General features: G+C 40.1%; 1 protein-coding gene and 1 long non-coding RNA gene across 4 annotated transcripts in view; both read right to left on the bottom strand.

Annotated features, from left to right (window-relative positions):
* Positions 1-15,706, bottom strand: part of LOC135338559 (uncharacterized) — a 51,907-nt gene that overhangs the window by 28,666 nt on the left and 7,535 nt on the right. The gene's annotated exons all lie outside the window — the stretch shown is intronic.
* LOC135338524 (uncharacterized) lies at positions 2-14,504 on the bottom strand. The gene is made up of 5 exons (XM_064534698.1): positions 14,263-14,504; positions 12,442-12,734; positions 11,253-11,357; positions 7,326-7,430; positions 2-105 (listed from the first exon to the last, which is right to left on the bottom strand). The coding sequence occupies exons 1-5, from the start codon at positions 14,271-14,273 to the stop codon at positions 17-19; spliced, it is 603 nt and encodes a 200-aa protein (XP_064390768.1). The 5' UTR covers positions 14,274-14,504; the 3' UTR covers positions 2-16.

Raw genomic sequence — 15,706 nt, forward strand, 5'->3', positions numbered from 1 at the left:
GCCACTCAGTGTACAACTAATAATGAATCTCACCGTTAACTTTGGTGGTTACATCACCTTCATCTTTCAGTGTCAGCTCTAGGATACGAACTACTTGTGCAGAATCTGAGGTGAGAACAACAATTGCACTGTGAATATACTACGATAATAAATATGCATGCATGATAGAATGTTCAGCGCAAAATGGATCACATGCAGTCTACTGGATATGGTCACAAGAGCAAGGGCTAATTGATAACCTCATAATTATTTTTACAAATTAACAAGCCTATACTGCATGTATGATTCTACATCAGGGTCTCACATCAGGGTCTCTGAATTAAGTAGTCACTTCAATATACCAGTCGTTATAAATTGCTAGCTTGATCAGACCTGAAGTGCGGCCATGCCTCCGTATATACTGTAGTTCTGGCTGCCCCAAGCTAGGTTTTTAATGTACGTTTATTACAGCCGGATATGACGTTTTGGGTGTGATTTGAAGTATGAAAGTTTAAATAGAGAGCAGTGGCGTAGGCAGGGGGTGGCAAAGGGGGCAAATGCCCCCCCTTTTTCTGGATCTCTACTACTCAGCTCAGGTTAGTGTAGCTGATTATCTTGCTGAGCACTCCCTTTCTACCCAATCTTGCTGCAGTTAGCTAGCTAGTAGGCAAGCAAAACGATTTAGTCCCTAAACTGTGAGCTATTCTGGTCTAAATCTATAGACAGTTCTTGTTCTTTGCTAAACTAGCTTTCTAAACATCAGGCCACACCCAACTAAATAGAGAAATCAATTATGACGTCATAATTAAGAGGCGTGGCTTCCGGTCAAAATTTCGGCGCTGCGCGGCAGATAGGTTTTGCCCCCTCTTCCAAAAAAATTCTGGCTACGCTCCTGGAGAGCATAACAATTCAAGACAAAGTCGCAAATTAGTCATTAGATTCGAGATCAACCTGCACAGTCCTAATTAACCGAATAGCCGCGGTTATGATTTCATACCGCCCACCGCGTAACCAAAATCTAGTCAAATTGCTTGTTACTCGAGACTTTTCTTCTGCTTATAATGATATCTAAGAATTGCCTACAAACACTCAATGCCTATAGATGCATGTATATAGACTTTACATGTGTAATAGAATTTTGATCATCAGAACGTCCATCCTCTCTAACCACCACATGGGTTTCCGTACACTCTTGTTATAATTATTACTACGATAATACACAAATTGAATACGAGGCCTTATCAAGATCAAGCTATAATAATAATTATTGTACAAACTTGATTACTAATAGTTCCCAAGCTTATAGGGGGTGTTTCAGCACCCTGAGTCCCTAGCTCGATACGAATGCACATAATCAAGCAATGATAATCAGCTAACGTAACCAACAAGACAATATTATTTTTGGTTTTATGATAATACAGTATAAATACTACCTAAAACTTTCTATCTTCTGTCAGACACTAAAATTAATAGTGAGCATGTGGCATTCAGCTACTGCGCATGCTCAACTCTTTATTCTTATAATCGAGTGAAAATACCCTCGTGCAAGAACTTTGAAGCAAAAGAGGGGATGGGCGTTTATTCAAGATGGGCATATTTTCGTGTGTCACAACTATTACTTGTATTGAACGAGTTAAAAACAAAAATAAGAGAGATTTTTCACAGTAGCACGCATGCAGCATTTGATAGCAAATAGACTTGCCATATATGCCGTATTACTAGAATATTTGCTAGTGAAAAACCTTTGTGAACGAACCAAACCAGCAGAAAAGTTGACCCTTTGCGATCTAACTATTGCGTTCTGGCAAGGATCACATGTGTATTTACTAGAGAGATAAAAATGTTGAGAGAAATTAATGTAAAGGAGAAAATGCATGCAAATGATGTTGCTATTACAGCTAAATATTAAGTGTTATTCTGAATTCTACATGTGTTCATGTTTTCTGTACGCAGACGAAAGTTGGGTATGTCTGGTCAAGGAGAACGTCAAAGTAAAGTATTTCTTTCGAATGTGCTTCCCCAGAAACCGTTAACTGCTATATCTTGGTGATGGTCCAAGATATAGCAGACTAGACACTCTCAGAATAATATACTTCAATGGTAGTGACCCTCTTCAGTTCTGATTATTATTATACATGCAGACTGTTATAATTATACATCGTAAAATAATAGTGATCACTACTATTTTACGATGTATATAACAGTCTGCATATGGAACTTAGTACCAGTTACTTCAGACCTCCTTGACTCAACAGTCCCTTGGCCATATACCCCTATATATAATTTGGCAAGCAAACCCTCCTGATATGATCTTTAAGTGGCGATGGTGGTGCTCTGACCCACCTTCAGCAGTCAATACTTCCTTCATACAGCATATAATTATAGCTACAACCATAGCTCATAATTACTATAGATAAACTGACAATTATTTGCATACGGAAAAGCACTGGTATATAATACAAAAAACATGCAGTGCTTAAAATACATTTATAAATGAGTTCTATACAGTACTACGAAACTAACTTAAAGTAATATTTTGTACATCCACACTATAATTATACAGATCCTTGAACGGCTGTATTACAAGTTACAGCACTCTAGACACACACACACACACACACACACATCAGCGTATATACCTCGCTGTGCAAGCACACAGAGGCATCATAACAACGTTACGTACAACGAATACTACGCTATAATTATATACCTCGCAGCGAGGTATACATGCAGTACAGTTGAGCCTCGGTTATCCGAATCCCGGTTATCCGAATCCTCGATTATCCGAATGCTAGAGCATAGTGCAATCTGAGCATGCGCAGTAGGAAATTGCCCACGTGGCTGGCAAAAAGAAGCCAGCTGGCATGTTTTGATTATCAGAATATTTCACTTACCCGAATGGGCCCGGGGACAAAGGTGTTCGGATAACCGAGGCTCAACTGTAGTGTGTTTGTGCGTGTGTCTGTGTAGAGTGATATACAACTGCTCAATAAGTGTATAAGAATAAGAGGCTTCTAGACAGACTAAGTCATATTCAGTATTAGTTATTGCCCAGCCAGAGTGCAACATGCCATAATATTATATTGCATTGGAGCAATATAATGCCCGAGGGTCGCAGGCCCCGAGGGCATTATACTGCTCCAATGCAATATATGGCATGTTGCACGAGGGCGCCTGCAATAACTAACTTGTTGCCCAATGACGTTAAACTCGTCTGACTGGTCATATAAATCGTAATAAAAGACATGTGTTTTGAAGGTATTTAGTGTATTCATTAGTTTTGCTGAATTCCATAGTAAATTTTTAGGTTTTCTTCCCACTAGTAGTTATAAAAGTAGTAGCCTATAAAAGGAACCAAATGAGTTATTGGTTGGGATGGTGGAGCATAAGTCCCAAATGGATATCTCTTAAAGAAATCTACTGCATTTACACACAGTGCAAGTGCATATAATCCAGTGCATTATGCCATATAATGCAGTGCAATATATGGTAGCCATGGCAGTGATGCAACATGCCATATACTGAGCACTGGAATGCTTTGATCTGCCCACTCACTGGGCAACAAGTGGATTTACAAAATTAATAAATAAATATTATGCTTCGACTAGTTTTGCTTAGTAATACATTGAAGGCTATGAATGATCTACGCCGTTCTTCTGTTCTGCTGCTTTTCTCTGATTTGTCACAACTAAAATTCACTGAATTTTATTGCAGACTGCAGACTCTAACGTAGCAAAATCAGTTGAGTATAATTACATCTTAATTCTTATTAGCTATAATTATAATATAGCTCTGCATTAGAACGCTATAGCTACAAGAGTCATTATTAAAAATAATTATAATTATAGACATGAAACTTTCAGCATCCTATTTAGCAAAAATCATTTCCCAACTATTTTTTCACACCATGTGTATAATTATGCCTCGAGGCGTAGCCATACGGTAAAGCTGACTGTGTGTGTGTCTGTTCCAGCTGCAACTGCTCAACAGTTACTTGTAATGCGACAAAAACAATAGGCTTCTAGTCACGTTCTCATGGATTTTGATTCGTCGATTAGCAAACATTCTCGAGTTATGGCTAGTTTGACTCACATTGAAGGCTGTGTTGCAGTCTCTTCAGGAATCTTTCATAGCATCATCTGTTTGCACAAACTTTCTATTCGAGTTAGCCTTGTACTAAAGCGCTAGCTTTTTGTTAGCTATACAAGAGTAAGAAAGAGCTGCTAAAGAAGCTAGCTATTTTAGTAATCATTATGGAACTTGCAGACACACCCCTTCTTCCTGGATGTAATGTGCATGCGCTCAATACCACGTGTAAGAGAATCCATTTTGAACGCCAGATCCTGGCAGAATCAATTTTCTTTTTCGTTAAGGTCCTGGTAAGCCACAAACCAACCTTTTCTGATAGACTGCTTGTTATAGATAATAATTATTACTACTTTCTGTGATTGATTTCTGTCTTTCACAGACTACTGACTATGCCTTTGACAAAGGTTTTCTCCAATTGTTTGGCTACATGCAATTTAAGACGATCAGTATGCACTTTCTTGTGAAACAATCAAAACACATTGCAAATTACTTATCTCTTCTATAACACTCTATAGTAATACTTTTGAGTGAAAGCAAAAACATGGCGAGAGGCATTAGCAAGTGCACGCTTGCAATACTTGTTGTAACTGTATACATGCGCTGCATTATCACCCGTGGTGTTCAGCACATGCACATAGGAGAACAAAAATTCATCCGATGTGGGGCTCAAACCCATGATCCTCAGATTAAGAGTCTGATGCTCTACCGACTGAACTTGTCTTAGTAGCAGATCCAGGAAAAAGAAAAGGGGGGTTTCAAATTAACGAGCGCGCAGTACGAACATTTTTGGGAGTTATGCCCACTTCCGGTTACATGTTGTGCAGTAACACTATAGGGAAAATCCCATGCCAGGGTAAGTCCCATAATAGACCGGCCTGCGTAGAGCTATAGCTAGCTGCTATGAACAGTCAACTAACTAACTTATATAGGCGAACCCATTTGATACATCAAAACAACAGGTACAATTAATACAAAAAGCTAGGTAGTATAGTTGCATGCAATAATATGATATTATCCTATGGATACTGAGGATTATCACGAGTCTGTGCCAGTAACTGCACGAGTGCCTGCAAGGCACGAGTGACAGTTACTAGGCATGGACGAGTGATAATCATCAGTATCCATGGGATAATGCATTTATTGCTTGGCAACCAAAATGCAGGTTGAATCTGCGCATGCGCAACATGCGGTTGCTTTATCAACCAGAAGAATGCGTAGCAACAAAATTGAGTTCTCCCAGTTGAAGACAAGTTTAAGAGAAAGAAAACAGCTAGTTAGACAAAGAAATAAGACTCTAGAACATCAAGAGAGCTTGCAGAAGGCTACTTAAAGATTTTGTAGAAAACAGACAAGAAAAAAAGACAAGAAAAACGTTGACAACCAGCAACCCGTTTTGAAAATGGATAGTTCTGAAGGATAAACACCATGTGCTTGCTTTCTATCATGCTCCAGTGTATCAGAAGAGGAAACATGCACCGCTGTAACTGAAGAAAAGTGTGACAACCGTTTTTGAAGCCAAAACGACTTTATACAAGCCTGAATATATGGTGGTGCAGTACACTTCTACATGTGCAATACTCTGCTCAAAGCACCCACTCCCAACACTGATGCCTGTTTGATGCATTACATATGAACACTGACAACCTCCTGACCCTCAGCTTCACTGCAAAAAGAGCACAAAAGTGATACAGAGCATCAGAAAACAAGAAAAGAGACTGATAAACATTGCAATGCATGATTATAAGTGTGTAAACTATGTTTTTCTTGTTCTCTCACTGCTGAAAACGTTTTATTCCAAATAATAATCACTTCCTAGTGTGCAATAAGAAGTGTGCAATAATACTTCCGGGTGTGCAATATGGGAAAATATCTGCACAGTCGGTGATGAGTCGCTTCCTGTGCAATTTGAATGTAAAACGCTGATGTCAGCACTTATTAAAAAGCAATAAAGCCAGCTAGCATTATAATTATAGTGCAGAGCTATAAAATTATCTACTTTAAGTAGAGAGCAATACTCCATGGACGAGTTTTGCTACTCTCTCTTCTGAAAGGCTGCGATGGCATTCCAAGTAAATAAACCTATAATTATAGCTATAACTGCAAATCCGCAAAATTGCAATAAAAAAAAACGCTACTATAGAAGCCTATATATTATTAGCCTCGATCCCAGGCCCATCCGTCTCCAATTGAACGCTAGGTCGCCTCCTCGGCCTGGTATTGATTGTATATCTGGGCGTGACCGGAAACTGGTAAGTATCAAGAGGACTTGTCAAAAAATTGTTGACCGTGTCCCTGGGAAGCCTACTATCCAAGATGAGACTGCTACATCAAACAACTTTCTGTTATTTCTCCCTTGCAAAGACCAGGAGGGCTAAGCGCTAGAGTGAGTTGTTAGCTTAGATAGAACTAAGTATAATGAGCAGCAGCAATAGCTAGTAGACTTGGTGTTTAAACGCCGATTTTTCAATAGAAAAGTGAAATAGTGCTTCGACAAAACGGACCACCCCCACTGATCAATTAGTGGGCGGGGCTTCATTTTAATACTTTCCTAGAGAATGGAAGCCAGTGTTTCATTTCATAAAAGTTTTGCACAGATTAATATACACAGTAAACAGCAGCAGGTTGAAGTGCCTCTTATAAATGTCTTTTTTATGTTGGTCCCAGTCCTTAATGCACCTGAGTATGCGCACTCATAATTATATCAGCTATGTTGTTCATTGCAAGAGCAGGCCTATAGCTATGTATGTAGCTATGTAGCAGAGTGACAAACCGACTAGCTCTAACTAAACCCTATAGCCTCGATCCCAGGCCAATTTTTTTTTAATAGAACGAAGTTGAAAAATACGGCCTAGTATTGATTGTATCTGGGCGTGGCAGGAACCGGAACCGGAAACCAAAGCAGAGATTCTTCATACTTTGTTTCCTGTCATTATTATTTCCCCGTATAAGTTTAATACCGTAATTTAGCTCCGTGTATGCACACAACACCAGGCCTATAGTTGTCGGCCTAGCTAGAAACAACTCGGCCTGGAATCGAGGCTACCTAAACCCTACTTGATTACTAAGACATTGCATGGGTAATTTAGACCAATATCACCTGATAGCAGAACAAAATGCTATTATGCTAGGACAACTTATCAGGACAATCAAGAGGTGTTATTTCTACCTCTGCTGTTAAGTGCAATCAACAGGGTTAAACGTATTTTATTTCTGCTGACTATATAGTTCACATAATTATGCACGTGTAACTAACTTACCATTGACATCAACATTGTACTCTGTGATGAGGTACTTGATAGTGTCCAGCTTCCCTTCTCTGACTGCCAGTCCCAGTGGAGTTAGTCCATCACTTGTCACAGCTCCTATAGTGGTGAGAGTTGTGGAAGTGTACGTGATAATACGTGTAGTGAGGATAAACTATTATTATTAATAATATTTGTAGTTAAAGCTACGTTCTGTAATAATATACTACTATTAGCTATAGGCGAACCCATTTGATACATCAAAACAACAGGTACAATTAAGGAGGGTGCTGAGAGCGAGCGCAAAAAAAATGTTTGATTGTTACTATAATAATCACATGCATGTATACAGGCTAGATACACTTGAATAACTCTTTGATCATCAGAACGTTCATCCTCTTTATATAATTAATAGCTACCACCACATGGGTTTCCGTATATACACTCATGTTTTAATTGTTATACACTAACAAGTTACTATAATAACGATGCAAAACAGTGACCAGTGCAGGCCCTATACCAGTACGTCCACTCACTATTCCGTTTACCGGTCAGTGCTGGCTGTCCCAAACAAGGTTCAATGTAATTTTATACGTATATTACGGCCGGATATGACGTTTTGGGTGTGGTTTAGCAAATAAAATTGGATTACACTTAAATAGAGAACAGAATGATTCATTATCCTACATTATCCTCGAGACAAGAACCGCAAAAGTAGTAATCCAATTTTATTTGCTAAACCACACCTAAAACGTCATATCCGCCGTAATATACGTATAAAATTACATTGAAAACCTTGTTTGGGACAGCCAGCACTGGCCGGTAAACGGAATAGCGAGTGGCCGTTCTTCAGGGTGAGTTTTGTGCAGTAAACATATAGCTAGCATTCCGTGCCAAACCAAATGGCCGGTATATCGAGGTGGCCGTACTTCAGAGAGCCGGAATAGCGAGAGTGTACTGTACACAGCAGAACAAAATTACAATGTGTTATTATAGCGTATAGCATATCAAATTGCTTAACTGTATATATGCATAGAAAGGTCAACGCAATGAGCTATTCCCTATAATTATGGCAGTAGTCTATGGCCTACAAGTTACTATACACCCTAGAAGTGCTAACCCTCGGCTGTTGACAGGAGAATAGAGTGTTCAGTTTTACAATAATAAAGAGACTGGTAATTAAAGGATCACTTTAGCTGCATGTAGATCTACCTCGAATAAAGGTCGCGTGTGGAGCTCATGCAAGTTCAAGGTATTCCGCAAAAATTAAATGCGCGAAAACTATTCTAACGGTCATTTTGCGAAATTTCATTAATATACCCTCATAAACTATACCCACTATATACGGTACGAAGAGCAAGCCACAAGTATTGTTTAGTGTTAAGTGCCATCAACACGCAGGAACATTTCACCTATATATAAGGTGTCACACAAAGAGAAACTACATTTGCCCACAAGCATGCTACTGATTGTACAGAGCATGACCAAGGGCGTATACAGAGAAGAGGGCATGCAACTCACTATGTACCCTACGTACTCATCCGACTTCGTATCAGAGACCGGATATGCTAAAAATAGAATCCAGTATACGGACGTGAACAAGTGGGCGGTGTTGTTTACGGATGGGCGTGTACATCAGAGCTGCCTTTGCTAGCTAGCTAGCTAGCTAACAGTGCAGTATTATTTTAGAGAATTGTTATGACCAGTCCTAGTCCAGCCACTCAGGTGAATTAAGGACTGGGTCCTTCAATTATTGCTGATTCAGCTAAAACGAAGCTCCGCCCACGCTTTTTACCAGCAATTGTGCATAAAAATGGATCTCAAACTGCTTAAATCTTTAGCTCTAATTCCGGAGTCCTAAACGCTCCTTGAAGCACTTACTTTTTAGTGTAGTAGCTAGTTCTAAGGCTAGTACACACAGTAATATTCGGAAGGAGCTGTTCCTTCAACTAAAGGTGAGATATTCTATAAAACATAGTTTTCTAGCTTAACTTTTTACATGTAAAAGCTAATAACTTACTCTACGTAGTGCAGACGGCTCCTTCCGAATATTACTGTGTGTACTAGCCTTAGAACTAACTACTACACTAAAAAGTAAGTGCTTCAAGGAGCGTTTAGGACTCCGGAATTAGAGCTAAAGATTTAAGCAGTTTGAGATCCATTTTTATGCACAATTGCTGGTAAAAAGCGTGGGCGGAGCTTCGTTTTAGCTGAATCAGCAATAATTGAAGGACCCAGTCCTTAATTCACTTGAGCAGGTCCAAGACAACCCCTTCGAGCGGGAAGTTAAGTGCTGGGCGCATTGTTAAGAAGTACCAGAGACTCAGGAAGACAGGTTTATTCTTGGAGTTGCAACTGTTGGATGGTTTGCCTTTGACACTGCTAGTACGAGCCATACTGCTGAGAACTAGTTTTACTATGCTGCAATCGAGCTAGCTTATACAGATATAATGATTTACCTTGTGCAGTCAAAGGTTACGCGTGGGCGTTTTTGTGGGCAGTTCTACAAATAGCTCATTACGAAGTCGGATGATTCTGAGAATAGGGCGAGTTGCATGCCCTCTTCTCTGTATACGCCCTTGGCATGACCACAAAGCTAATAATTATACGTAAGAGCAAGCCACAAGTATTGTTACATGCAGAGGTATAAATTAACAGTCGGTCGCAATTAGCTGACTATTAACTATACTGGCTCAGTGATAGTGTCCTAGCATGCAAAGACTGAAAGCCAAAGGTCATAATTATAGTTATGATGAACATGTGACAGTGCCAATGAAAAGGGACCTTAACGCGGGCAGTTTCGAATCAATTTTTATTGTTGAATCGGATAGAGCGTCCTTTAAGCTTCAAAATGATACCAAGATCGACCTCCTAGCTACTTTCTTTCCGGAGATATGTTCGAGGGAACGCTACGAAGGTATTGCAACCTTGAGTAAATGACACTCAAACTTCATGAATAATTGAAGTTCAATTATTGCCTTCCGGGCACTTCCGTATACTCATAAAGCTTAGTAAAAGATGTTCTGAAGAAGACAAGTTAGTTAGATGAAGGCTAGGCGTTCTAGGACTCTCTAGCTAGCTAGTATAGCTATGTAGCTGGATTGCTTGCGAAATTTGACTCAAAATACTCATCCCAAACCTTCATCTGGGATGGCCATTTATACCCACTATACGGCACTATAATTATATACGGTACGAAGAGCAAGCCACAAGTATTGTTTATAGTTGTTAAGTGCCATCAACACGATTAAACGTATTCTGACTTGTTCAGTTTACTATAATTATATACACCCTCGAGCACTGAAGTGCTAACCCTTGTCTGTTGACAGGAGAATGGAGTGCATATAGCAACCACACAATCAATAGTGTTTAAATTAACAGTAACAGACTCAGTAGATCAATTATTATTATAATAGCAAACATATAGAGACTGGTAAAGGATCACTTTAGCTGCATGTATATCTACCTCGAATAAAGGTCGCGTGTGGAGCTCGTGCAAGTTCAAGTTATTCCGCGAAACTTAAATGAGCGAAAACTATTATAACGGTCATTTCGCGAAATTTCATATACCCTCAAACTATACCCACTATAATTATTATAAGCCATGCACACAACACACCATGACAGTGCATAAGCTATACGATACGGTATGAAGAGCAAGCCACAAGTATTGTTACAGAGGTATAAATAACAGTCGGACCATCAGTCAATTTCTGAGCAATTATCTGACCATTAACTACTTGCTCGGTCATAGTGTCCTAGCATGCAAAGATTAAAGGCCAAAAGTAATTAGGGTTAGGGTAATATGTAACATGGAAGGGACAGTATGACTTGTGTAACCTTGACAACGTATCTAGGTACCCTAACCCTCCATTATCAACTTCCCCTGATCATGAACTGTACTTCATTCACATGAATATTGTATTGCATGTACTAACTTACCATTGATATTCACATTGCACTCTGTGATGAGGTACTTGATAGTGTCCAGGTTCCACCATCTGACTGCCATTCCTAGTGGAGTTAGTCCACTATTGTTCACAGCTCCTATAGTGGTGAGTTAGGGAGCATTGACACGTACATAGTTCACTAAGTCAGAGTCTATATTGTTCTCAAATTCAACTATTCAATAGCTGCGTATGCACTAGACACGTTTAAACTTGGTACATGCATGCATGGGGATAATTCCAGGGATGAAACATGTCACTATCCCCAGATTAGAATGAACATTACCACAATAGTATAGAGTCATATGGCTGCGTAGCAACCACAAGAACGTTGTCAGTTAAAAACCACGTAGAGGTCAGGGTACAACAACCGTTTGTTCTCAAGTCACAAATCACGTGTGTGTGTGTGTGTGTGCGTGTGTGTGTGTGTGTGTGTGTGCGTGTGTGTGTGTGTGTGTGTGTGTGTGTGTGTGAGTGTGTGTGTGTGTGTGTGTCATTAACAAACCCACTAGACTATAGTACATATCAGTGAGGTCACTAAACCAGACACGATATGAACGTGTATTTGTGTTTAGGGTATTAAAAGGATCATAAATATTATAATAGCAGGGCTTGTAGCTGCAGGAGCAGAAGAGAGGAAGGAGGCCGAATACACCAGCCTTGGTTCATGCACTGCACTGCTTCACCCTACTAGCCATAGAGACTACTGGTGTTCTAGGGCCTAAGTCTAAGACATTTGTTAAGGAATTAGGTGGGCGCGTTGCACGTGTCACGGGAGATCAGAAGTCCTCCCATTACTTACTGCAAAGGCTGTCGGTCGCAGTACAGCGTGGAAATGCGGCCTCAGTGGTGGGCACAATGGACTCGCAGACCCTCTCCCTCGAAACATTGGAACTTTGAATTACTACATTATTTGTTGTTGTATGAATTACACCTGGTCTGTACACCTGGTCTGTACATGTATACGTATACTATTTCTAATAGTATAAAAAAACTAATTATAATAATTACTATCCCACATATAAAAGCGACTAACTAATTAAACGAACAGGAAACATAATTATTCATGAACATTTCTAGCAATATTGAGTGTTTTGACATAAGCACATGTACATGCATGTGTCTAGCCCTAACCACTATATACGTTAGTTCAGCTATGTTACATGACACACACACTGACTTACCTAGGTCACACTGTCCAGTTGCCATCAGTAACTGGACACACTTCAGGTGTCCCCGGTAGCAGGCATGGTGCAGGGGAGTGTACTTATTAGTATTCTGTACATTGACATCGATGCCATCTTGCTGTGTGAGTATCTTCACTACATCAGGGTGGTTATTGATGCATGCTATATGGAGAGCGGTCCATCCAATATTGTCCCTCCAGTCTACAGGAGCTCCTCTAGCCAGCAGCCTCTCCACCTCATCCACACGACCATCACGGGAAGCCTTATAGAGTTGCTGACCCAGATCATGACTACAGTGTATTGTGGGAGGAGGTAAACAATGAAGGGCAGAAATTATCATTATTATGTACCTACAAATGACAATGAGTAATCTCAGTCTCCAATTAGTGGACTCTTAGGTGGTGAGGAGTGAGTGGGTGTATTATAGAGGATGTGACTGTATTGACCACAATCTTAGGAGCTAGCCTTCACTTGCTAGCTATACCCACATCTAGACACCAGAGGAGCCTGCAACTAATTAACCATCACTCATGAAGGTCACTCATTAGTTTCTGAGGTGGTCATCTAAATAAGTAATACAGTCATCTTTGCTTCTATAGCTAGTAAGCACGAGTTATACTAGTATAAACAATACATGTAGTGTTAGGAGTTCATTATGGTCACAGTCATTATTGACAATAGAGAGTCTGGATTCATAGATAAGGAGTACTGTATTCATTGTGGCCTCTGAGATAAGGTCACCTCAATGTACACAGCCATTCCACCAAATGTTCACCACTTAGTAAACCACGAATTGCAAACAGAAGTCCCTCAAAATAATGTTCACCACTTAGTAAACAATAGATTATAGAGTTAGAGAAGTTACATTGAATCTGCAATGGATCCTCGAAACTATTCGCGTTACTTATGAACGAGGCTGTTAAGCAATTAATTTTTGTCGGGTAACTCCCTTAAAATATGAAAGTTGTGTTTCCTTGAGACATCATCTGTAACAGTTTATAACACGCCTAGTCCGTCAGCCACATGTAGTACTTATAATGACTGACAACGTACACCCAGTAAAAAAGATAAATTAGCTAGTAAAGTCATAAGTTCCCAAGGCTGTTTTAGAGCGTGCTAGTTATAACTACTACAATAGGTATAGACCTTGAATATAAGTAAGTTGCACGGACTAAGCAGCTATTTGTAGTTTATTATGCACTGTGTGTAGAAATAGGTACTGTTGTGGCTCCATTAAACCACAGCGTAGCACGGATGATACTCGAGGGTACCTTCGTTTCCAACTCCTTTAACCCCTCAATCTATGGTACAACACAACAACTCATGATCAGAGTGTTCCAGGGTTCAATGAACTATTTGTTGTGTGGGTTCTAATGAATAAGAATGGTATGCAGAAACATTAATTTTCTTACAGAGCAATTCTAATGCACCTATCAATGTGTCGCCCCACTACCTCCTAGGGAGGGGTCAGGCTAACATGGAGGATTTGACCATAACTATACCCCAGGTCAAATTCCCCACATGCATGGGGGAGGATTCTTTGTTCAAATACCCTAATTCCCCAGTCACCACCAGTCACAGCCTCAAGCAGTTGTACAGTCTTTACTACGCAAGGCCAGGTCAAATCATAATTATCAGTATGGGGTCAACATTTCAAGTCAAATTCCCCCTATGTCCCGGGGGAGCACATTAGGTGCATAATTGCAATCTATTATTATAGTGTGTGATTGAAGCTGTACATGTATACTGATGTATCTTTGTCAACCCTGAATACATACACAGACAGCCCACCAGATATTATGTACAGTACAAGCTCACCTTGCTGCCATTGTCCTGACCTTCCTGACCTGCCCTGGCCTGGGGCGGCCAGGGACTCTAGTAGCTGCAAGATAAGTGTATAGCCCTGATCCTCAGAGTTACTTCAGCTCAATCACAGTCTAGTCTAGCTAGTATCTATTTTGTCAGCTCAAAAAGTATTTTGTCAAAGAGCTGACACCAGAAGCTTTGTTTACTTGAGTTTACAAGATACGCCCTTTTTTAGCTTGATCTGATGTTATTTTTTTTATTAATGATCTTTACCTACACACCCAATATTTGCATAAAATGCATGAATATATAGCAGTAAATTTGTTGAGGGTCTCACCAAAAGAGTGTTATACATATTTACGGTATAATTATAGTGACCAAAATAGTCATCATTAGTCACCATGATTATAATTATCAAGAAATGCAATGAACAAACATGCATGAAAGAAATGAAAATAATGGTTGTGGTATATACGTAGGTCACTAGTAAGCTAATAAATTAAAGTTAGTACACTCTTGATCGAAGTCAAGCAGATTGTGTTCTTGTGTGTACATCTCATACAGTTGAAGGTGTAGCTTCACCAGGAGGACACTAGTCTGCCTTGTGCCTGTGGGTGTGGTATGTGTGGGTGGTGTGTGGGTGTGTGTGTGTGGGTGGGTGGGTGGGGTGGGGTGTGTGGGTGTGATTAGGATTTTAGCTGTATATAATAGTACAATGTGGGTATAGCTACGTATACTAAAATCAATCATTGATTCCTCCATCAAAAGGCACACACATTCTTTAGCATGAAATTAGACGATTACCGTACGTATAATTATAGTGGGAAATGATTGTTGAAATGTAACTAGCTAAAAAAAAAGGTCAACTGTTACTTCAATACCCTATAGCTGTTAGTATGTAAAATTGCCAGCTATGGACCCCAACTAGTACCTGCATGAATGCAGGGGGGATATCCCCCCTGTATGACACTCTCTATATCCTTGCTCTTTCTTCAAAAAAATATAAAATTTAGGCCCAAAAGCAATAAACATACTCATGACCTCTGACCTCAGTATTTCAGATGACAGAGGTCATGCCCATGTAACTGTGTACTGACCTCTTAATGATGCCATGACCCGGCAGTCTCAGGTCATTGTGAACAATCCCCTGACAGTGCAGGTAACAGAGAGCCTACTGCAGTGACTGTGAGTCCGTGCTGTGAGGTGTGTGGGGGTGTGTGTGGAGTGGGTGGGGTGAAGTGTGTTGGTTGTGTGGAGTGGGTGTATTGTGTGGGGTGTGTGGGTGTGTGGGTGTAGTGTGTGGGGTGTGTGGAGGGGACACATGCATGCACACATGAAGCTAAGAGGTCAGCAGGTCCACTGCTCACACCAACAAACACATTGCAGCCACCACACACACCATCACCAGGGAATACTATATATATACAGTGGAGCATCAGAACCAAATTCTTGATTA

This window comes from Halichondria panicea, chromosome 7 (genome assembly GCF_963675165.1).
Source record: "Halichondria panicea chromosome 7, odHalPani1.1, whole genome shotgun sequence".
Classification (NCBI taxonomy): Eukaryota; Metazoa; Porifera; class Demospongiae; order Suberitida; family Halichondriidae; genus Halichondria; species Halichondria panicea.

Bases quoted from the DNA above. Each gene is read 5' to 3' on its own strand.
- LOC135338524 (XM_064534698.1), bottom strand. The intron at 11,358-12,441 runs GTAAGTCAGTGT...TCACCACTATAG, and splicing joins AACTGGACAGTGTGACCTAG to GAGCTGTGAACAATAGTGGA. The intron at 106-7,325 runs GTAAGTTAGTTA...TTCTCACCTCAG, and splicing joins GTACAATGTTGATGTCAATG to ATTCTGCACAAGTAGTTCGT.